At 42.8% G+C, this 25,119-nt stretch overlaps 1 protein-coding gene across 17 annotated transcripts in view; it reads left to right on the top strand.

The window, feature by feature from the left end:
* KALRN (kalirin RhoGEF kinase) overlaps positions 1-25,119 on the top strand; it is a 592,295-nt gene that overhangs the window by 261,228 nt on the left and 305,948 nt on the right. For all 17 annotated transcript variants that reach the window (XM_036219576.1, XM_036219573.1, XM_036219571.1 and 14 more), the window contains exon 10: positions 15,292-15,414. In XM_036219576.1, coding sequence (XP_036075469.1) covers positions 15,292-15,414 — 123 coding nt within the window. The remainder of the gene's footprint in view (positions 1-15,291; positions 15,415-25,119) is intronic.

Genomic DNA, 25,119 nt, shown 5'->3' with positions numbered 1-25,119 from the left:
CTCCCATTCTCGGGCTGCCCTAACTCCCCTGCAGCTCCCCTTCCTCAGCTGGGGCAATGATTGAGTCATCAGAGGTAATGCCTCGGCCTCAGGAGAGATGGGCACTGCTTATGTGCTGGCCCCAACGCTGAAACTAGTGTGGGGCCTGCTGGGAATGGGGAAGCAAATGAATCAGTTGCCTACTCCTGCCATCTGGAGCTGTCCAGAGAAATATATCATCTCTGTGCACAAGAGAGCACGGAGTCCATCTGTGATGGGGACAGAGGGAGGTGGCAGCCTCTGGAGGCACACAGAGGGGGTATTACTATTTCAGTGAACTCTGAGTGACTTGCGAAGAGTGTCCAGGCTGCAGGTCATGCAGCTTCCTTGGTGTGCTCTTTGTCCTTCTTCTGTTTTCATGGCTGTTGGACTGGGATGGGTACTGGAGAGGGGCAAGAGGCCAACGGGAGGGTGGCATCCAGAACTCTGCTATGGCTCCTGTGACATCTTAATGTCACAATGGAATGGCTAGTGTGACATTCCTACACTAAAGCTAGGAAAAGGTATAATGGAACTATGCCTGTGGCTATTCTATATCATACTCTTAAAAAGGAGACCATTTCTGGAATTGACACCCAATTGATTCATCTCTACTGTACAAATCAAATTGTTGGCACTGAGGAAGAGCAAGCAGATTATTAGGTGGACATGATGGGGGTTTGGATTTCCCATGAGAACTCAATGCCCCAGAGTGGTTAAATCCATTGTTCTTTCCAGATTATGTGAATATGGCTTTTGGGAATATTACTTCATTCAGCCATTGTCCCACTCACTCTTTATCTCATCATGTATCTGACTCTGGGACAAATGCACAAAGAAAAATGTGAAAACAAGGGCTACAAACCTAGTGATGATCTCAAATGTTTACCTGCCACCCAAGCAGCCATTAGTGCCTGATGGATGTCTGAGCTGGCACTTCAGAAGTGAGCTAGACAGGGCTCTCGGGGGTTAGACTGAAGGACTTGGCATTTGGTCTCCCGACTCCCAGAAAATTTACATATTTATTGATTTTTATTTTGTGTGTTTCATCTCTTCTATTCAAGTCTTTTCCTGGGAGTAGAAACCATGGCTTCTTCTTCTCTGTGCCCCTTACAGCTCTTAGCCGTGTCTGGTTTAAATCTGGAATTCTCTTTATATTCCTACTTCAGCTGAAATTATCTTTGGAAGACCCCAGTTTCTGCTTCTGTGAGGTAAACACCATTTAATCTCCCTCCCAACACATTCAGCAGTTGCTGGTACGTAACTGGAGTCTGCTTGCAGAAATCGTGATGTGAAAGTCTTGAAGTTCCAGGTGTTTACAGCGCAGGAAGAGGACACAGGGATATACCCTCAGTGCTCAGCAGTTATTCAGCAAGTTTGGGCCTCTGCAGTTGGCCCAGCACGTCTCTGGGTTCTGACAAGGCACCTGGTTAGTCAGAATGGAATAAGACATCCACATTTGAAAATATGTAGGGCAGTTCTATGAGAGCATCCCTGTCAGTGTGCAGGGCAATCGAGTGCCGATGAAACAGTAATAGGCAGAGAGGCGTGAGAAGTCACAGTTGGTGTCTTGAAGGAGGAGAGAATTGATTGAACTATATAGTCTGGATCCAAAATACCTGAACACATCTGGCATCCAGAGATGTTTACTCAGCAGCCTAAGTGGGAAGCTTGTGAGCAAGCATCAGTGGCTGGGGCGATACAGAATCATAGATAAGAGCATGGGCTCTGGAGTCAGACAGCCTGGGTTTCAATTCTGCTGTGACAAATCTTGGCTTTGTGACCTTGGGCAAGTTTCCTCACCTCTGCTGCTTCAATTTCTTCACCTCTAAAGTGGGAACACTCATAGAACCTATCTCATCAGACTGAGTAATATACAAGTACAGGGCTTAGCACAGCGCCTGCCTAGGACGCAGTAAATCCTCCATTAATGTTGTCTGGGTTGTTGGTCACATCCTCTTTGAGTGGTACTCGAGCGCCCCCTGGTGCTTGTGCTGTTGGAGACCCTCAGCATGATTCTACTGTTTTCTACAACAGTAACTATTTCATGGGTCTGCTGAGTTCCATTTTATTCAATGATAAAATCTGTCAAGGACCTGGAAGAGAATACAGTTTAACCTACTCTATGGTTGACGAAGTTGAGGCCCTGAGATGTAAAGTAACTTGGCCATAACCACACAACGAGTTAATGATAGTGCTAGATTCAGAAGCTAGGTTTTCTGGCTCCCAGGCCGGCGTTCTACAGAAAAAGCCACATGAGAGAGGAGCCGGGAAGACAGAGAGGAAGAATTGGAAGAGACAAGAAGTGCACATGTATACTTAACATACAGGGGAGAATGACAGACAGACGGATGTGTATATATACTCTGAAACAGGGAGGGAGAAGGAGAGACAGAGACAAAGATAGACAATGGGGGAAGAAAAAGAAAAGGAGAGAGATTGAAAGACAAAGGGAGAAAAACAGACATTCCTGAGACAGGAGGAGAAAGAAAAAGAAGAAGGTGAGGAGAGAGACAGAAAGGAAAAAGACAGTGCGTGCCTAACTCCGTGCTCCATTGCCATTTCAGGGTGTGGTCTTTGCCCAAGTAGGAATATTTTGACCTTTAAGGGGACAAAGCAGAGAGATGAAAACCAAAGTTAGACACCACCGAAAATGAGATTCCACTTAAACGTCTGCAGTGATAATCGGCCTGACACATCATCTCTGTGGTAGCCCTCCCTAGGGTCCCAACAGGTGTACGTTCCGCTTTCTCTTCCCTGCTGGGCTTGGGGACAGTGTAAATAAATCTCTGAGGATCACACTGGAACGCGGGTTCATTCAGCTGCAGAAAGACATGAATGGGGCACACCTGCCATGGCATTGCTCATGGAATTATTTCCAATACTATTGTTTTTCTGGTTTAGAGTGGAACAGTACTGAGCAACAGCCAAAAAAGCACTCCATGATAGCATCCTTTGATATCCACCTCTGTTTCTTATTCCCCCCTAATTCCTGTGGCTTCTTATGGATGTAAAGGACTACTTCCAAGCCTAGATAGACCAGACTTTGTGGCAAGAAGAACAAGGAATAGCTAAGTTCTTGTTCTTTCTAGTAGATGTAAATTCTGTCCCATTATTTCATAGCCAGAGCAACCGTTTTTGAGCACTCTTTGGAAGCCATCTTGTTCTACCTCCCTTTTTCTTCTCTTTACATTTTGTGCAAGAATAATTTATACGGTATTTTAGAACACCTGCTGTGTGCAAGGCCCTGTGCTAGGAGTTGCAGATTTCTGGCTTGGGAGAAAACATATACACCTAAGGACATTTGAAAGGCACACAGGTATCTAGTTCAGGCCAATGAAGCAAAACAACAATGGGCTGGTAGAATCAGAGCAGGGAAAGTTCCCTGTTTGTGGTGGGATTTGCATTGGTCCTTGGAGCTCAAGCAAAGGAGGTGGGGATGGTGTTCCTGGGAAAGGCCAGAAAGCAGAGGGTTAAGTTTTAGCCAGGTGATAGGGAAGAGGAGATCTAACTAGATCCCTGCTCCTGGCAGCTAAAGCAGGAGGTAAGACCGGAAGGCTTACAAGTAGACCTAGAGGTGTGTGTGGGACATTGACTTGTTAAGGCTTTAATATCCTTCCTTAAAAATAGTGTCTCTTGATTTTAAGCAGTTCAGTCAGGTGAGCTAGTGAGGGGCAGTGATTGCAGAATTTCTGTGACTCAATGACTTTCCATTCTGAATGAATGTATTAATATTAAAGTCCGTAGTTCTTGTATTACAAATGAATCTCGCCTGTTTCTATCAGGTTTTCTGTATCCTCCCATGGAAAATTACAGCTTTTACTATGTTAGCTCTTGCCTGTCCAAGAATGTGTAAAAAGGATTTGAGAGTAATTTTTTAAAACTCCAGTTATTCAATCTTTTATTAACTATAGTGACTGTAGACCCTTAATCATACTAAAGCAGGTCAGGCATGGTATAATCCGGTTGACAGCTTTGCATAATAAAAGATGAGTGCTTTGTGTTGCTCACAGAATGATTAGTTAGAAAAAAGTGACCAGAATGATGATGGATCCAAAAATTAACTCTTCCCAGAAGAAGGAAGGATTAAAGCATCCAAGAAGGAAAAAACTCAGGGATTAGTCCCTGAGTTAGATCTGGGAACACACACACAAGGGGGAACCATTCAAAATTCGAACTGGTACTTGGTGGGTATGTTGGGGAGAGGAGTCAAATGTCAGAGAGATCCCAGCGCTGAGATTTTGTTACTGGGGTTAATTGTGTCTATAAAAGTTTTAGTGTTCAGAGCTCAGGAATCATCATCTTTATGAGTAAATATGTTTTAACGTCTAATTCCTTCACATGCCTTTTCTTCTTTTATCTTCCAACACTATAAGGCAAGTGATAGTTTGGTCTCTACCTTACTGATGAGGAAATTGAGGCTTAGGAGGGTTAAGTAAGCTTGCCTTTTAGTTTTGCAGAACAGGAATTCAAACCCACTAGGTCCAGGCTCTTAGCCTCTCTGCTAAGCCCTGGGCACTATGCTAGGTGATGGAAATGCAGAGAGACACAGCCCCTGCCCTTGAGGGGTTTATGATTTAGTGCTGGAATGTTGGTACTCAAAGGGCCCTGATGGATTACTGGGTCCCAAAGGATGAGACTTGCCCCAGGTTGTATATATATAGCCTCTGACACCAGAGATTCATGCTCAAACTGTCTGTCCAGTAAGACCAAGTAAGTCCTACTCATACCCAAGCACAATTTTCCATTTGTTCCATCATTATAAAATGCCCTCTACAGTTATTTATCTTGCACAAATTTCCCTAAAACAGACACTACCCATTCTTATTTGTTTTTCACTGTCATAATTATGTTAACTCAGCATTGCTGATGCTTTTCTTTGTAGATAATATCCACTTGTCAATGGTAGTATTTAGAAGTATTAAAGTTCTCAATTAAGTTTTTGAAGGTGATAATCCAGTCAGTCAAGTATAGTCAGGTAGATAACAGATGATTCTTTGGGCAGAGTGAATGCCCAGAAAGATCGACGTCGAGACTCAGTTGAATTGGGGAGGTAGAAAGGGAGGGCTCGGCTTCTCAGGGTTGCTTTCCAATTGGAGTAAAGATGAGGATATAGTCCCATCTGCCTCTTTGGTGTCACTGACCTTAGAGGGGGGACTCCATCTCCCTCCTCATTGTTGGAGGCTGGTACCGAAGGGTCTGTTCCAGTCCTCTGTATTCTCCAGCTAGAATTGGCAGGGTTGGGGAGTGAGCTTTAGAGGCTTGCCTCTGACACACTCAGACCCTTCTGCCAGGGTATTTCATGGACTCCTAGTACCCCGCCACACTCTGCACCCTACCCCGTTCCTTTTGTCCCTACTTTCTGCCTTCCTCTCTTCCTTTCACCACCATGGCCATCTCCTGTGCTGCTTACCTTTATTTTCTGAATACAAACATTTTTCTAAGTGAAGAGTGGTCCTTCCACGGTGAGCACCTTCCAAGGAGGATCTGGGTGCCTCCATCTGGCAGGGCCGGGAGGCTGACGGGGCCTGGGAGCCAGTGAGAAGTTCCTTCCCAGTAGTTACTGAACCTCAGAGCTTTCTTGATCCACTTTTAATGTCCCCAATTCCTTTTTATTATTGTTAACAAATGACAAGACAGTCACCATCCAGAGTCACTTCTTTCTGATAACCTTTATGCTCAGCATGTTCTTGATCTCAACATGCTGGAGCCTTGAATACTAGGTTGAAGGATAAAAGACTCACACTTAGAACTAGTGGGAACTATTGAAAGATTTTGAGCACAGGAAACAGGCAGTCAGAGTGAAGGTCTGAGGTTTTTTGATGTCGGTGGGGACTGGATTGGAATGGGAAGATCCTGGGAGCCCTAGTCATGGTGTGGCCACAAAGCATGAACTGGGGTAATGGGGCAAGGGTCGACTTGAGAGCATTTATGAAAAAAAAAAAATCACTGGAAATCGCTGTCCATTTTGTTACAGAAAACAAAGGAGGTTCGAAGTGTGAATATTGAGCTGTATTTTTCACAGTGTGGTCCTTGGACCCCTAGCATTAAAATCATCTGAGCAGAATGAGGAGCTTATTAAAAACACAGATTATCTGGCCCTGTTCCACATATTTTTTGGCTCAGAATCTGTGTGTAAGGTGGTGTCTATGTTTTAAAAAGAGCCTCAGGTGATTCTTAAGCAATCTAAAGTTTGAGAACCTCTGACTTAAGGGATTTCAGCCTTAGTGATGAAAAGTGTGGTGACACCATAAAGAAACATCAAGGGACCAGTGTGAGGAGATTCACTCAGGGAGGGACCAAGGACAAGGTGAGTTCTAGTCACTGTAGCTTCCTCTCTTGGGAAGGGACAAATGTGGGCTGGCTGGGAGTGGAGGGGCCCAAGGGACGAAGGCAGCTGAAACTGTGATGACTGCTCCAGCCATATAGCAGGACATTTATTTTGATCATACTTGTTCCAAAGACGGAACGGAAAATGCACTGCTGATAACTGGGCATTTCAAGTGGCTCCCACTCGCTATCCTGGTGGGACTAGCAGTGTATGGGCTGTTCCCCTTCAGAATTAACGCTCAGTGTGCTCTGTGAGGAGACAGAAACAGTGACTTGTTAGACTGTCCTGGATGGTCTCACACATTGGGTGTACCTGAGCCTTTAACAGGTCAAAATATTTGTAGACACCTGACTCATAACCTCTCCTTCACTGGCCTTCGAATAATGGCTTTCTAAGGAGTGAGGAGGCTGGGAGCTCGGAGGTAGGAGCTGAAAGGGAGAAATTCTTCCACTTACTTTAAACAACACAACATTTTGCTTACTTCACTTTGGATCAAATAATGACAAAAACTTAATAATTGATTTCAGATAAGATGATTGATCAGAGAGCCAGATAAGGAAATCAGAAGAGTTGGGATTCTATTTCCACAACTGTTTGCAAAACCTCTCCATTTTTTTTTAAATGGTTTTTGTCCTTTATCACACAGGAAGTTCTCAAATTAGATTGAGTTCATTCACTCATTTATTCAGCAAACGTTCTTTGAGAACACAGCAGTGAACCAAAAAAAAAACCCCTGCTCACACGGAGCTTACACAGGAAGTGGCGAGAAAACATCACCACAAACGTGTAATATGTCACAGGGATAGCCAGCGACGAATGAGCAGAGAGCTGAATGAATGAGCCACGGGATGTGTGTAAGAAGAGGTCCCAGGCCCACGGAATGGGACCTGCAAAATCCTTGAAGCTGGAATGAGCTGGTATAGTCACAAAAATGGGAGCATGACCAGAGTGGCTGGTGAACAGACGGCAGAAAAAAGGGGATACGAAATTTGGAGAAGTGGGCTGGGTCCCTATCAAATCAAGCCTTATGAGCTATGGAGAGAATTTGGATTTTCTAAGTGCGATAGGAAACAATTATAGAGTTTCAATAAAGGGCGTATCATGATTTGATTTATGTTTGAAGAACTAGGTCTAGCTACTGTGTGGATGGAGACAGCAGGAATAAAAGGAGGAAGACCATTCCGAGGGCTGGCGGGGTGAGTGAGGAAAGATGGTGGCTTGGACTAGGGTGGGGGTGGTAGAAGTGGTGTACAAGAAGGAGTAAACAAGAAAGACTCTCAGGCTTGTGGCTAAGCAGTTAGGTGAGCTGTAGTACCTTTTGCTGAGACGGGGAAGACTAGGAGAGGAGCGGGGGAGGCAGAAGGGAATAAAGAATTCTGTTTTAGATGCATTAAGTGTGAGGCACCCATTATATGCCAAATTGGACAGGAAGAGTCAACAGCTGGGTACAGTCTCAATCTCAGGAGCGAAATTAGGGCTGGAATGGTGAATATGGAAATTACTAGCACACAGATCTTATTGAAAACCATGGTGTAAGAGAAGCAAAAAAAAAAGGAAGAGGTCCAGAACTGAGGCCTTGGGCATTCTGCAATTCAGAGGCTGGGCAGACGAGGGGCGTTTTTAGAAAAGAAGACTCCAATGGAGATCCGTGAGCCTGGGGGTGTTCCAGTGAGGATGCTGTCTTCCTCTTAAGTGGGGCTGAACAAGATAGGCATCTCTGCAGGGTGGGAGGGCTTTAGTGGCCAGGGATTCAGGGCCTGAGTTGCTAAGGATGGCTCTGGAGGGCAGCCCAGCACCGGGAGTCCTCAAGGAAGGATGGTCCAGGGTGAGTGAGGAGGGAGTCCTGCGTGGGGACAGCCTGGCGCAGGATTTTGGAGCCCAGGCAAAGTGAGTAGAGGTTCTATATTAGAGGATGGCCTGGCATAGATGCAGGCTGGCAGATGAAGGAGGCCATCCACGAGAGGGAGGGGCTGTGGTACGCAGTGTCACAGCCTGGGTGGAGCGAGGAGCACATCCATGAAGGGAGGATGGCCCAGCTTAGCGGACTGGAGTCCAAACAGGGTGAGCAGGTGTCTACACAGGGGGCTAGCCAGAGGAAGTTTACTGGGTCTTGGAATTGGCCCTGAGGAAGGGAAGGGAAGAAGAAGATTAGATAGTGGGTGAAGTTGAGCTGCAGTATCGTTCCAGGGAATCCTCAGCCATCTTTGGGGCATTCGGCAGATTGGGTGATAATTCAGAGCTGTCCCAGGACGGGGAAAGAAAACTGGGCCTTTATACACTAGAGTTCAACAATGTACACAGGCCAGCCTGAGAAGGGGTATAACCTAAGGCAAAGCTGTCGTCTTCAGCCAAAGGTAATAATTTCAAAGGGGACTGAGAACCGAAGGCTATCTGCCTACTGGTGACACTCCTGGAAGTTGTAAAAAGTCCTTTATGGCATATCATAGAATCCACCACCTACATGGTCTCAAAGTAGCTCCCCCAAATATTTGTTTACAAAGGGAGTAAGAGAAACTTTTGCAGTGAAGAAGGCTGGAAGACACCACCTTAACCAAGTGATCAAAGTTAAGACCTCTAGTAATGGGACAAACTAAAATTGTGTCCTACCTGATAGAATGCAGTGGGAAGAACAAGAATCATTTCTGTGATATTCCTGATTCTAGTCATGGGAGAACATCAGGCAAATCCAAACTGAGGGGCATTTTATAAAGTAATAGCCCTGCGACTGTTTATAGTGTCAAAGGCAGGAAAATCAAGGGACGCCTAAGGAACGATTCCAGATTAAAAGGACAACTAAATACAACACGTGCTTCTGGTCTACACCCTTTTGCTCTAAAAGTCAGTGTTGGGACAGATGGCAAAGCTTGAATGGGGTCTGGGTATTAGATGGTAGTGTTGCTGCCAGAACCACTTAGGTTTGCATCCTGACTCCACTGTTTGTTAGCTGTGTAAGCTCAGGTGAGTTAATTAACCTTTCTGATACTCATTTTTTTCATCCAAACATGGGGATAATAATTCTCACTTCCTGGGGTTGTGTGAGATAGCGTAGATGCGATGATGAGCAGCATGCTGTGGCCTAGTGCTTGACAAAGAACAAACCCTCCATGGTTTCTTTTTCCAAGGAGAGAAGCTGCTATACCCTCAGTATAATAAAATCAGGAAATATTTGAGTTGGAAGGAGATTTGGGGATGCTGATCCAGCATCCCAAATTAAGGCAGTGAGGTCTAGAGAGATGGCACACACCTGGCTGGGTCACAAGTGGTTAGGGGCAGAGCAGGGACAAGAACCAGGTTCCTCTTGACCCCAAGGATGGTGTCTATAAGTTAGGATGATCATGATGGTGTCACATTGTTAGGATATTTTAGAAACCTAGAACACTTTTATATGTAGGTAGAGCTTAGAAACCAACTTAAAACTTTGTTCTAAAGGTGGTCATCTCTAAGTGCAGGGGCCTCCTGCAGTGGGCTGGGTGACTCTTGGGGTCTCCTCTAACACTAATATTTCATCATTTTAGAAGAATCCAGAAAATCAGAGCCCAGAACAGAAAGTAGCTAGGCTCTTGATTTTCTCCCATTAGCTTAGTTGTATTCATGGCCACTGTTCAGAAAATATCAACTCTTCTCTTCAAAAGGACTTTTTCTCTTCTTCTTAGCAGATAGAAAGGACTGTCTCTTCCCCTGAAAAGTGTTCTGTCTTGATTGTATGCTGGTGGGAATAAACACAATTAGATGAGGAAGAAAGGGGGTGATTAGGGAATTATGCATAATGGCTGTTAGATTGGCTCCCAAATCTGGTTGAGGATGTGAGTATCTCTCTTGGAAAAAAGCTGTTCTGGGAAAGGACTAATTTTTGTTTGAAAATTCGGGGCATGACAAAGGAGGAGGAGCTTTACAAGTTGTTTACTGCCTGCTGTAGTGGCGAGGAGTTTCGGACTTGTTTGGGTTCTTATTCCAGTGACAGGGCAAAGATCGTGCCTCTTGCTGAATAGGGAGGCACAGCTCCCTTGACAGTAGGGCTGGAGCCTCAGCAGTATTTGCACTTGACAATTCATGGCTACGTATGTACACTGAGTATCTTCTGCATGTGTGGTGCTGGCAGAGATGCTAGGGGCAGGGGCAGGATAAAGGGTGGGATACAATATAAGAACCCCATACCCCTTCAGGAACTAAGTACCTGCCACGTGGGGCAGTGTAGGGGGTGGGGACACACAAAGAAAGAACGCTGAGTGCAGACTGACAGAGGTACCAAGACAGAGTTACGATGGGAGTTTGGAGCTGGAAACATTCACACCAAAGCCGCGTGTTGCGGGGATGAGTTTGAGTTGAGTTCAGTTCGACATGTCTTAAGCAAATCAGTCTGTGCCAAGCACCACGCTGTGTCCGGCAATCGCAAGGAGGCTGAAGTCTAGTGGGAGACACAGGCCTGTGGGCAGTAATTGTGGGGTGAACAGAATTGGAGAGGAGTGACACCGCCCTAGCCGGGGTGGGTTATTAAAGAGAAAAGGGTTTCCAAAACCAGTGACTTCGAGATGGCGCTTAAAGAATGAGTAGAAAGGAGTCTGCGAAGTGGATGTAGGGAGAAAAAACAAACGTGGACATTTCATGTGAAGTTAAACATAGTGACAACAAATCTCAGGAGGTGGGCAGCAGCTTTGGGGATGGTAGGAGTGAGGCAGGAACTCACTGGAGGGGGGGTTGAGAGTGGGGTGGCCCCGGCCGCAGAGGAGCTTGCATGTCAGATTAAGGGGCTTCTCAGAAACTATGTCCCAGTGAAATGTCCCTTCAAGAATGTATGGGTTAATTCCATTTAAGCCTCGGTTTGTGTTCTTCAAATGCATTTGGTATCCCTAATTTTTATTATTAGGATTCAGCTGTATTAACGTTATATTTATTTTTAAAATTCAGCGTATAAAATTACTCCTTTGAAACTAAAGGCACATCTCGTCAGATTCATTGGGTGCTACTTCCCACTCAGGTTCAGAGGCAAAACTGTCATTTATCAAAACCAGAGCATGAGTATCAAAATTGAAAAAAAAAATTTAAGAAAAAGGTGTCATCTCTCTGCTATCCCTCTTACCTCATTTGCTTCTGTACCAGTGATCAGTCCTTTCTTCCATGCAGTTACTCAAGCTATGCCGTTAGGAGTCAGCCTTCCACCTGCCTCTCCGTCACCGTCATACCCAGTCACCAAATGCTAGCCATCTTTCCCCTAAGTATTACTCAAACCTGTCTCTCCACGGACACTGCCATTGGCCTTGTGTGAGCCACCATCATCTCTTGTCAGGATTTCTGCAGTAACCTACCATTTTCCCGCCTCTATTCTTAGCTTCCTCCAACTGATTCTTCACAAAGCAGCCAGAACAATAATTTTTAAATGCAGATCTGATGTCTTTCTCCTCCCTGCAGCCCTTCAGTGGCTCTTAGGATGAACTGGAACCTGACTCGATATACCAGGACTCAGCATCATCTGGTTCCTGCCTTCTGTAGGCCCATTTCCTACTTACCCCTTACTCAAGCCATGCTGATCTTCATTCTAAACTTGATTAGGTCCTATTTGCTCTCAGGTATCAGCTAAACCTCACTTCAGAGGGGCCTTCCCTGACTCCCCAGCTAGGGCGCACTTGGGAGTTGGCACTTCTCAGCATTGCAATTAATGAAGAATTGTGTGATTTGGGGTCTAGTGCTTGTTACCCACATAGACTGAATTTATGGAGTTAGGGCCATGCCTGCCTTGTTTAATACCATATCCTGGGCTATCCTGATGCCCAGAACCAGGGCACAATAAATGTAATAAATATCTGTTTGAATGTGTGAATATTTATACCCTACACGTGCTTCTCTGCTTCCTGAAGATCCCTCAAAAAAAAAAAAAAAAAAAGACATTCTCCTATGTTGGAAACACTTAAATACCAATTCAAAGCCATCGATAAGTATAATTATTATCCTGTACTATCCTGATTATAAGTGATAATTGGATATTTTAAATAAAATCTTGTAGAGGAGAGAAATTAAGCAGGAGTAGCTAATAGAGAGTACCTGAATAGGTACATATACTTTGGTAGGGTCCAGGATTTGCCCAGAAACGCAATTTATTCTTCAATCAGTGACGTTCAGAGTCTGAAACTCACCAGAATTTCCAGTGCCAGGCTATCCACACTTCAAATGCTGAACATTAATTTATGGCGTGTAATATAATTGTCAGGCATTGCTGGTGTCTGCTCAGAAGCCCATCTCTGCTGTCCTGTTTATGTGGGAAGCTGGATTGTACTCCCAAGGCTGGGGGACATGGGACCAGGGTTAAGAGAACATGTGGACTAGATGTGTGTGTATCAAGCATGGCTTGATAACAAGAGTCAAAAATCAGCATTTTAACCAATAACTCATATATTGATTATGTTTACCTATCCCTGGGGACTTTTCCAGTTTCTATGTATTACTAAAGTAACTTTGTTCGATTCTTAAATCACTTGCTTTTTTTATCTGTTAAATTGATTTCCATGCAGTTCCTGAACCCTCATTGAGGTGGCACATGTTTTTCCCACAGCTTTAGTTTTAATGGCAGAAGCTAGACTAAATGGAGGCGACGTAACATCACAGAGCAATCAAAGTTATGTTTAAACCAAGTAGAAGCCTCTCAAATATTAAATAAATGGATTTTTTAAGTGGATAAGGTAGGGCTAATTAAGGAAATTGTCACTAACTGAAAATGAATCAACATTTTAAAGAAGGCAAAAGAACTTAAACAAGGAACAAATGGCTTTAAAGAACAAGTTTAAAAGCAAACCACTTATCAACAAGTGGATGAAAAGCATTCTTCTTTAACTAATTTGCCTGAAAATAACCAATTTTATTAAAGCTAGAGATAAAAAAAAATGTATGTATGAAGTAAAGTAATATTCATGAAAATTGTGCCAGACAAGCAAGTCACACTGAACTCCTCAAAACTAAATTAAAAAAAATAAATAAATCATAATCCAAAAATCTGTCATAAATTCCAAGGCATTCATGAAGACTGCAAGACAGCTCTTTCATATATAAAAATCACCCCCAAGCTTCAATTCATTCTGAAAAGGGGATTAATAAAAGTTTAAACATGCATAAAAATTTAAAAACCTCACTATCCATAGTATACAATATATGGGAAACTTTGCGACTAGAACTGCTTATCTTTGACCTTGCATGCTGATACTCATTATCCTCTTTACAATGGAGAATTGTGGGATCACATCGTGGCAAGTCAAGTAAAAATGCACTCTTCTTATTTTTTTGTTGTTGAAAGTTCACTGTGCGTAATTCTAAGGAAATGTAGGCTCTTTTTTCTTCTAAGAAAGGAACATTTAGAGCTCCTTTCAGGGCTGCTTTTCAGCGTTTGCAAAAGGTAAAAATACGGTTAATTTACTACTGCAATTTCTTTTCAGATGTGCCTCCAGAATTTAAGAAAATATTTATTGCCAAAATTGGTTATATAAAGTGTTTATAATCTCTCCACCCAATGTTTAGAAAAAGTCATTTTTTAAAAATCCTTTTCTTCATTTTAATGGACGATTACCTGACCTTCCAGCTTTCTTAAGTGGATGTTTGTTAAACCTCATTAATATATTCATATGTACATTTCTCCAAACTAATACCATCTTGTTGTGGGCCTTATGATACTGTCACTGAGGACTTTGAAGGTTTCCATACTTTGTATGATTGCAGGCATTGATTTATCTCAAATGTCAGAAGTGAAGCCAAAGGCTAGATTCTGTAGAGCTAGAACTCCCATACCTGTAGTCCATCGAATGATTTGGCCTATCTGCTTGCCACAGGGCAGTCTGTAGAGGAAACAGAAGAATAAGTTAAAGCATCTTTTTAAACAAGCCTACTTCATCTAAATCATTTTCCCAAATACTCCTAAAAACTGAGAAGGCCAGTATATCATTAATCAAATGTTCAATTAAAATTTAGTATGGTAGGAGTAGAGTGGACTCAGTTGAGTCTTAGCAGGATCTGTAACAGGTGTGTCTGTACTATAATTCTGATTTAGTTTAATTTTGGCCAACTGATTTATTGAGCATCAATTCTTCAGAGACCAGAAATGAACTGCTTCTCTTCTCCCATGCTTTTGTTAGGCCATCTGAGCAAATGCAAAATGGATATTAGAGGCTTTGGTCCTCCCTACATTTCAAGGCTTTTACTAAGGGGTTTCCACTCCCCATCAAGTGCCCCTGAAGACAACATATTTTCTCACCTTCTCAGCTTCCCTCCTTCATCTCTCTAGTGTTCTAGCTACCTCTGTTCCGGCTTCTCTAAAGGAAAATATCTTGAGGCCAAATCACTAGATCTTAATCCTGGAAGGACATGGAATCTCTATTGCTTCCCAGGAGAATCGTGGATGCTAAAGGTCTTAAGGATGCAGAGACTTTATTTGGTCAATTGGTTAGCATTGATTGGAGGAGAGAGGCAGAAAGAAGCCAGAGAGGGCAGTTGTCCTAGTGTTCAGCTATCTTGAGCATAACTCCAGGTGGGGTTTATTTCCAAGATTAGGAAGAGAATCCCAGAAGCACAATGAGGCAGGATCCCCACGACTGGCTACCACTGCCAGGAGCATTTTTTGGTGGAGGACCAAGGAACTGCCTGATCTGACACTGCCCAATTTTCTCCCAATGTGTCTGACTTTATGTAGTTGGAATAAAGTTAGTGAGGGAGTTACACTGCATCTGTTAGCCTGTGCACCTTGTTTAAAATAACGGACTAATTATGACTAAGAAATCTTAGTTAAGATTGTTATGTTGCCAATGACAGTAATGAAATCCCCTGTATCCATAGTGGCATCCACATTTCTACCTGGGCTGCTGCTTTTGATTGGGATGAGGACTCCAGGATTCTAGCAGTCACACATATTGTCACTCGTCTTTTCTTCTTCTAGAAAGTCATTGTTTCTGTCTTCTTCCTCTGACCAGGTGTTGGACTGGATTGAAAACCATGGTGAGGCCTTTCTCAGCAAACATACAGGGGTTGGGAAGTCCCTGCATCGAGCACGGGCCTTGCAGAAGAGGCACGATGACTTTGAAGAGGTGGCTCAGGTGAGATGCTATGTGTGGTTGTGTGTGTGTACTCACGTGCGTGTGTGTAACCTGATGAGGGAGACAAGGGCTATGGTTTTGGTGTTTGGTGGGGTATGTCAGATTGATAGCCCATGGTGTCTGGGCTGCCCTCTGCCTGATACATGGAGAAATTTGTCTGCTCTTAGATCACTAGGTGAGTGGTAAATAGACCTTCAGTTTATGGTCCTCAAAGAAAATCTTTCTGCCAGCATGATCTGTAAATGTCTTGTCTACAAAGTGGTGGTGGCAGGTGGGAATGATGTTAGACCCAGCAGCAGCCAGGACTACCCCTGTGATTGTCACTGCAGGCAAGTGGGAGCTGAAAATCAGCACCAGCTCTTCTTACAAAGCTGTGTACCTTCCAGGATCTGGAGGAAGAGATGGCACCTCTTTACCAAGCCATGCACCCCCAAGGCTGAATGTGCCCAGAGAATGTGCCTTCGTATCATTGGCACAAAAAATAGTTTGTCATTTGCACAATATTCTGCCTTTTAGCTGAATTGCCCACCTGATCCAAAAAGGGCACTGTTTTCTGATTTGTACAATGAGGCTGTATGAGAGGCCTTAACCATTTGTCTTACTGATGGAGCAATATAAAAAGTTTTCTATTCTGGGCCTCTACCACCAAAATTTATCTTAACTCTCTTATATTCCTTTTTGGGGGAGTTTCCAAATGGATCCTGAAAATATTTATTTTCAAGATGAAATACTTCTGTCCAGTTATTTTTTCAGGTGTGATCAGTCGCAGTGGAAAATAAGACACTTAAGAATAAGGCAGGGAAAGGGCAACTGGGACCGGTATCAGAACGGGACAGAGGGGTGGGTGCCGTAGGAGTAGAGAGGATGGCAAAGCTGGGGTTTCCACATCGCGGCTTTAACCAGGGGTGGCTCTGATCCCACTAGGTGGGCGGTCCTCAGTGTAGGTGTCACACTGGGCATTTTGCAGAGCCCCAACTCTTACCCAGGGAGACTGCCAGCCCCAGACATATAGGAGCCGTGGATGCAAAAGGAGAGGCTCCACTGAAAAACCAAAGAAGTCTGCCAGAGTCCAGGAAAGCAGTGGGAGCATACCACATCTCTAAGGGAGCTGCAAGTGTATGTTGAAAAGTGAGCAGCCTGACAGGAGCCAGAAAGACTGTGCTAGTAGTGACAGGAAGCTCGTGAGTACAGGTAGATTAGACCCAACCTATGGAATAAAGGCTCATATGGAATTTTTTTCACTGTTGGTAGGAACGTAAAATGGTGCAGCCACTGTGGAAAATATTGTGGTGGTTCCTCAAAAAACAAACAGAATTTATATAAGATTCAACAATTCTACTTCAGGGTATATACCCCAAAGAATTAAAAGGTGGGATGTGAAAAAATATTTGTATACCCATGTTCACAGCAGCATTTTTCACAATAGCCAAAAGCTAGAAGGACCCCAAGTGCCCATTGATGGATGAGTAGATAAACCAAATGTGGTATATACATACAATGGAATATTATTGAGCCTTAAAAAAAGATCTTACAATATAGATGAATCTTGAGGACAGTCCGCTACGTGAAATAAGTCAGTAGCCAAAGGACAAATATTGTATGAGTCCACTTATATGAAGTACATAGAATATTCAAATTCATTGGGACAGAAAGTAGAATGGTGGTTGCTAGGGGATTGGGGAGAAGGGAATGGGGAGTTATTATTTAATGGGTTCAGAGTTTCAGTTTTGCAAGATAAAGAGTTCTGGGGTTGGATGGTGGTAATGGTTGTACAACAGTATGAATCTGTTCAATGTCAGTGAACTTAAGTTTTATATCATGTATATTTTATCACTACCACCACCACACCAATGAAAAGAAGCCTCATAGGTACACAAGGACCTTCTGCAAAATCAACTGGACTGTGCCAACATAAGTGAGCCTTATTTGGGTGGACAGCCATTCTGGGTGCCTCTCTGGTCTGTGAGGGGGCAAAGGATGAGAGAGGGCCATCTGGACTCCTGTCTGTTGAGAGTGTACCTGGGTCAGTCTGTTGGAATAGAGCCATTCCATAGTTTTGGTGCTCTTGCCTTTAGGCTGACCTGTGGCTCAGCTCCTCCTCATTTAGGAGGGACATGCTCACAGCCACCCACAGCCCCGACCTGGCCCATCCCTCCTACTCTCTTCCTGCTGTATCCTCGGTGGTGGCAGCCTTGGTTATAGTCTCATGAGGGGGCTGCTGCTTTTCTGTGTTGTTACAGCCAAACAAGCCTAGAGGCCACCCCAACTTTAATCCCATTTCTCCCAATTGTTCCTCTACTTTCTCACTGATACCTGCTATGCCTTTCACATGAGACAATGTCTTTCATTTAGCACCAGAGACACATTAATTTAAATTCATACTAAAGAAAGAATGGCCATATTTTTTAAAGCGTATGATTCCAGTGTTTTATATCCTACTAGTTCTGAATGATAGATAGTATTAGCCTTATTTTATAGAATACAGCACTTAAGCTCAGGGAGTTCTTCAGTGTGCCCAAGACGTTCATGTTGGTGGCTCTGCTGGGATTCAAACCCTGGTCTGTCTGACTCGAGTCATGTTCTTACCTAACTCCATACTGTCCCTCCTGATTGAGGTATAGGAACTAGGTGTAAAGCTCATTTCCAAGTGCCAGCTTGCTCATAAGAATGCAGGACAAAGTAAAAATGGGAGGAGGGGGCGCCACTGTCGCCATCCCATTTGACATACATTGAAACTTCACCCTGGCCCTGCCAGTGACTAGTCTTCACTTGATATTATCCACTTCTTCCTGCCTCTGCTTTCTGATAAGACTGTATCTTTGTGAGAAGTAAGAGAGAGTTCTGCCTTCCAAAATGCTCATGCTTTTAGGAGTGTTTCCTCTGGAAAGGGGACTAGCAGATGTGTCACGCCTAAGGGAGGGGCCGTGAGGTGGCCACGTTGCCCTCTAAGTAGGGCTCTGGAGATGGGTTACGTGGTCTGGAAATCAATCCTGTCTTGTTTCCTCTCCCCACTCTGGGGAAAGAAGTGGTCAGTGGAGTGGCCTAGCCTCCTGGAATTCGTAGTCCATGTAGGAAAACCAGCTCCGACCATGGCAAAGGCAGATGGACTGTCAGTCGCCATCTGCTTCAGCCCCGCCTTGCTCAGTGCAGTGTGATCATCCTGCTCAGGTAGTGAGAAAGGGGGCGATCTGGGCAGGAAAGGGCCCTCTCTTTCGCATTTGTTTTCAATTAGGTAAAGGCCACTGGGAGGAGAAGAGTGGATTTAAATGGGAATTGTATAAAAATCTTGAGTCATCAGAGATCAGTGAAAGTGTAGGAACCCTTTCCTTGTTTTGGGGTGCTGGGTATGGGATGTTGTCGCACATGGTGTGAAATAGGAGGCTGGGGATTGTTTGCCAGCAGTACTACGGAGGGTCATAATTTAATGATGGAACTTCTTTCAACTTTATGTTTTCATGATTCTTTGACCACAGGCTGATATGACAAGGCAATTCTGATCTCCCATTCGCTGTATTCAGGTTTAAAACATGTTTTGAAGCAAAGCTGGAAGAGGGCTATTGCATCTGTTAACAGCTCCTGGAAATTTGCCCTCTGCGGGGTGGGGGAGGGGAAACCAGCCCTCAAGCAGAAAAAATGGCTGCCTGCACGGAGAGGTCAAGGGACAAATATGTCTTCACTCTTGGGATAGTGGGGCCAACTGTGATTCTTCCATTGGTTACTCTTTGGGGTAAAGACGTTTAAGGCAGTTATTAAAATTAATGTAAATAATAGCTGCTAATAGTTAATGTGGCAATCTATTATCCCTCATAAACTTTAAATTTTGTGTTTTTTACCTCTTGAACACATTTTAAGCAGACTTTAACTATCACTTGAAGGAAATGAATTAAGTATGAGTCCTCAGTTCATCCTGCAGATGGCACTCTTTGAATAGCCTACCCAGAAGCTGAGCTGAAGGAAGAAGGGAGCCACGGTCATGACAGCCTGACTAGGGAGGCTCCTGGCAGGCAGGTGGTGAGGGTCTGTGGCCAGGGGATGCACCAGGGGTCTGTCTCTACAGGTATTTCTAGTCCAAGCTTCTGAAATTGTCTGTGCTCAAATAAAAGACCTCAACACTACTGGGAACTCCTCCTGGTCCTGGTAAGAATTTGACTCATTTCCTATAATCTCATCACATGACACAGGCCATAGAGTAAATCAGATTTTGAAAGACCTTTACTGTGTGTGTGTGTGGGGGGGGGCATATTAGCTGTCATCGAGAGTATGAACAAGTATAAGATAGAGTTGCTGCTCATAATTGCAAAGCTGTCAGGGGATAGATGTGTCCCTATATGCCCAGGAGGCAGAATGGGATATGGTACTGTTATTTAGTCCTGAGATATTTACTGTTACTCAGCAGGACAGTACCCAGGTACCTGTGGTTTAGATAGCAGCTGTCCCTGCTCTGTTAGTGGTCTGCTTCATAACCTCATTATTTGAAATGCCAGACTTTCTCTAAGCTAGCTTATTCAAAAATTAGCAAGCATTTTCATTCAAATATATATTATCTAAAATCTCAAAGCTCCAAATCACATTTAAGCAGCTAAGCATATTAAGTAGCATCAGTATAATGTTTTTGAAAAACAGATCATTTAAAGAAAGATTTTAAGAAATATAAAAATAGTCACAATTAAGTACTTCATTCAATAATCTCTGGTTGGTTATTTCTCTATCTGACCCTTGCTTTTTTTCCTCAAACTTGAATAGAATACACTTTTAAAAATTTCATCCTGTGTCTTGAGGTTAAAACAGGCAAAAATGAAAGGGAGACATTTTAGTGGGTGTACAAGTGACCTCGACCATCAAAGTTATTCAAAGGATAATCAGCTAACATACCAGAGTACTAAGGGCAAGTGGAATAGCCTTATCCACAGAGATGAATGCTTGTGCCCTCAGAATTGGACAGCAGTACTCAGCAGTTGTCATGTCTCATCAAGTCTCTGTGTTGGGCACCATGGAAAAATTAAAGATATCTACAGTTTCTGCCTTGAGGGACTCATGATCCAAATAAAACCATGCAGCAAACATATTCTAACCCTCTAAGAAGTCCCATAGTAATACAGGAGATATAATCTTCACTCTTTTAGGCTTTTCAAGGACCATTTCTAATAAAACCAAGAAAAAACCATTAGTTCATTTGGCAATCCAATAAATACACCTGCATAGGGGGTGGTGTAGTGACCTTTGGAGTAAATTATATCTTCCTTTTCATGCCTGAGACCAATTATAGCAGCTGCAAATACAAGCAGAAGGAAAAGAGCCTAAATAGATGCTTTTTCACACTCCAGCTTTTTAGGGAAGATGAAAGGTTCTAAGGCAAGATGAAAAAAGTCGTGAGGAAGAAAGCCAGGAAAATGCAGAGATATTAATGTCATAAAGTGGGCAAGTGGAAGAGTGTGAAACAGCAGAGAAATGGAGGGCCGTCCTAGCCTTTGGGTCTTGCACGGCACACTTCCCGTTGGGCTGGGTTAGGGACGTTCACTCCACAGAACACTAGGGAGAGGTTGCTGGCATGAGCCAATTGATGTCAGGAGTCTGTGACCACTCTCAGGAGAAGAAAGATGTTTCATGGCATGGATGACTGTGAACCAAGGGTTTTGAAGGTCATTTTGTATATACTTGATGTGGAGAATTGAGAGGGGATTAGAGCCAATGTCCAAGATATTATAGAGAGCCTGCCAAGAACCTCTTATGAAGACCATGAATTGTCCCCCATGACACACACACACTTTTGCTGCTTCCTGTGTGAAACAGATGGCACAATCAGAAGAAATTGAGATTGCATTCCTAAGGACTTTAAAGTTCTGGGTAGCAAACTGAAAGATTCGAAAGCACAGGTGGTGTTTTTTTATCTCTTGTTCCATATGATGGCAATGACTATGGAAAAGAAGGGAGGTTTTGAGAAACAAATGGCTGCCTATGTAGATGGTGTCTAAAAAAGTTTCCGGAACTGTATGCTGCAGAGCCAGGATAATAGACTTCTGACAAGGGGTAATATGCATCTTGTAGAGATTGGGAAGGATGTGCTTTGGCAGAAAACCTTGTTGACCTATCTGAAAGGAGTTGAGGAAATTTTGAAGTTGAAGGAGGAAATTATCCTAGTGAAACCAAAACCAGCTGTATGAGGCACCACACAGGTGCCTTAGAATGAAGCACCTTGTGACGGGAATGCTCTTAGGTAACCTGAGGTAAAAACAAAACAAAACAAAACAAAACAAAACAAGAATACAGATTGCAAACTATATTTATAGCCTTCCTTATCTATACATCAACAAAAGGCATATGTAACAAATAAGATTCTCAGATTTTAACACAAGAAGATAAATATCATAAATATTCCTGAGACTTTAGGGTATTGAGCTTATGAGTAGAAAATGGCAACAGAAGAGGAATTTTTGTTTCAAGGACTCATTCTAATAGGAGGGGTGAGGGTATTTCAGAAAGGTTCACAATTATGTGAGATCTACAAATTTGAGCATACTAAACAATATGGATAAATAATAGAGATAAAAAGAGAACGAAAAAGAAGCCATGATTATTCCCGGAGAGGATTATAGTCTGCTCCATCAGATGGAGAATATGGAAAATGCTGTTCTGTTACAATTTCAGTTCTAGCTCAAGGAAAACAATGATGGTAATGAGAGTCCTCAAATGTACTGGTGTCTCCTGTAGATTTTGTGACATTGTAAATAAAACATCAATAAGTTGATGAGAGCAAAGGGTTCTACATGGTAGAGAGCAAGTCACCATAGAAAAGCTCAAAAGAGTATAAGATGTATCTAGACTCTCAAGAACCTTGACCTTTGGATGAAAGAGTTTAGACTTTACTCTTAGAGCAGAGAGGACTATTAAAGGCCTCTGAGTGATGAGATAAATTAAAATATAACCTCTAAACCAGAGAGATAAGAATTTCTGTATGTGCTGGCTGTTTAGATCACATATGGTATATTATGCCTAATTCTAGAAAATATATTTTCAAAAAGATATTTTCAAACTGTACTGTAATTTTTGGAAGGTTGCTGGGATAGTGAAGTTGAAGTAACTAGGTATATTTAGTTTTGAATTAATAATATTTTATAAAAGGAAGTGGATGAGTTTGATAATTGAAGGCTTCCTATAAAAGAGATAAGGGTGGAAGGTATAGTGGAGTCAATTTTAGTTTAATTCAAGTATCACTTCTAACCCACAGCTGCTTTTTTATTAGCTGTCCAAAATCAGAATGAAACATCTTGAGATATAGTGTGCTTCTGTTCATGGAGCTTTTCTAGTAGATATGGTCCTTAATCCCTTAGAATATAAATATCCACAAGTCTTTTCCATGTTAAAAAACAAACAAATAAATGGGGGGGGGGGAACCCAGACCAACTTTTCTGGGCCCTGCTTTTTCCTCTTTCTTCTTCTCTCCATAGCCCAAATTCTTGAGAGAAGAGTCTATAGTTGCATCTCTACTTTCTCACCTCCTAGATGCCCTTGACCTTTGCCATTGGGTTTCTGTTTCCTCTAGCAAACTGAGGTTAGTTTTACCAAAGTCTCCACCTGAACATTTTTGTTACCAAATCCAAAGGACACTTTTCAGATATAAATTGGTCTTTCTGAAGCACTCGACCTTGTCAACTAGTTTTTTTTTTTTAAGTTATTTTCCCCCAAGACTTCTATAACACCATGCTCTCTTGGTGTCTTTATGTCTTTCTGGCTGGTCCTTTTTAGACTCCTATATCTTTTATCCAGGATTTATTTCTCAGACCTTTTATTCTCACTTTACACTCCCTCCATGATTTTATATTCTTTCCGAGGCTTAAGAGATGCCCCTGTTCTGATGGCTCCCGAATCCATGTCTCTTTTCTGATCTTAACCCCGAGCTTTCTGTTCATAAATCCATGGGTTTCTGGACACTCCACTTACATACCTCAGAGGGTTCTCAAACCCAATAGGTCCAAAATTGATTTTGTCCTCTTCTACACCTTCCCATTTTGTTCCTTTTCCTGTGTTCCCCATGCCAGTCAAGGGCACCCAACCACCCAGTTGCTCAAGCCAAAAACTTGCAATTCATTCTTGACCCCTCTCTTGCTGTCAACCCTCATGAGTCCATCACAAAGTCCTACTGCTTCTACCTCCCTAAAATGTCTCTTTCCTTTCATCTCCATTACCACTGCCATTGCCTTAGGTCAAAGTCTCATTATCTCTTGCATGAATTATCACAATAGCCTCCTATTATCCCTGACTTTAGTAATATTCTTAAATTCATCCTCAGCCTTCCACAAGAGTGGTTTTCCTAAAATATACATCTCATCATGTTCTTCCATTGGTTATGGAACCTGCAGTTGGCTTCTTTTGGGGATAAAGTTCAAACTCTTGATGTTATAAACCCTTTATGACCTGGCAACTACCATCTCTGGTTTTACTTTTTACCCTTCATGTGCCCCTCTCCCCTACTCTGTCCTAATGCCCTGGAGTTTGCCCATGCATGCCATGCTGTCAAGTGTCGATGCTGGTTCCTCTTTAATCATTCCCACCACTTTAACTCTGACCACCCCTGACCAACTTTTATTCGTCTTTGAACATTCATCCCAAGTATCTTCTCTTCCAGGAAACCTTCAGTGGTCTCCACAGTTTGGATGGAGTGCTCCTTTTTTAGGCATCTACTTTTTCTGGGCACATTCGTGTCATGGTAGTTATCACACAGTTTTATCAATTTTATGGTAGTCTTACTCCCTAGCTGGACTGTGACTTTCCTTAGAGCAGGAATTTAGTTTTATTAGTCTTTTTATCCCAATGCCCAGCATGGTGAGTATCACGTGCAATTGGCACTTGAAAAAGAAAGGAACAAATGGTATAGAGGGAATTCCTTTGTTGAATATGTATCAGGCCAGTTGATCTCTGAGGTCTCTTCCAACTCAAAGAATTATAAGTGTAAGAGAGGTGAATTAGATGAATATTTGTAAGAACACAGGCCTCCGACCATGTAACCTGGGACCTCATCGAAAACCACCCTGATAGAAGTAGTGAGACTGCCCTGCACTGGAGTCAGCCTCTACAGCCCCAGCCCAGGGTCTGGCACTTGGGAAGTAACATCTCAGGAGTCAAATTTTGAGTTTTGGGGGATCTTTTGTATTTTTTAAATTAAAAAAAACAAAAACCTAAAAAAATATTTCAGATGAAGCCATAGGAAACCAATTTTGATAAGAGGACTTGGTAATTTTTATTCTATTTCCCCTGCCCCACTAAGTGTCTGTGATTTGTTCCAGCTGAGATGGTTACCACCACGCCACACCTGACTGCTGTGGGAGGCTGTAACCCTGTCCTTTTGCTGGGTGATATGTGGCAAAGGTCTTATTCCCTTTCAAAAACTCTCTTTTGTTATGGATGAATAAGATTGGCCCTTTTCAAAGGGATCTTAAAGGCAACACTAAAACAAAAAGTAAATTAGACAAAAGACGCATACTGACTTCATGTTCAATATATTGATTTTAAGTCCAAGACAATTTATCTGGTCATAATTTTTATTCAGTACATCATGTTTTCTGATAGACTTTTTTCTTCTCCCTGTTGAGGGGACCCTAATAACAATAGTAGTAACGATAATAACAACAGTGACATTTATTGAGTGCTTTCTTTGTGCCAGACACTAATCTAATTATTTTTCTTATGTTAACTCAATTCTCATAACAT

This window comes from Rousettus aegyptiacus, unplaced genomic scaffold (assembly GCF_014176215.1).
Source record: "Rousettus aegyptiacus isolate mRouAeg1 unplaced genomic scaffold, mRouAeg1.p scaffold_m13_p_4, whole genome shotgun sequence".
Lineage (NCBI taxonomy): Eukaryota > Metazoa > Chordata > Mammalia > Chiroptera > Pteropodidae > Rousettus > Rousettus aegyptiacus.
Note: the sequence above shows the minus strand (reverse complement) of the source record. Positions and strands in the feature narration are given on the sequence as shown.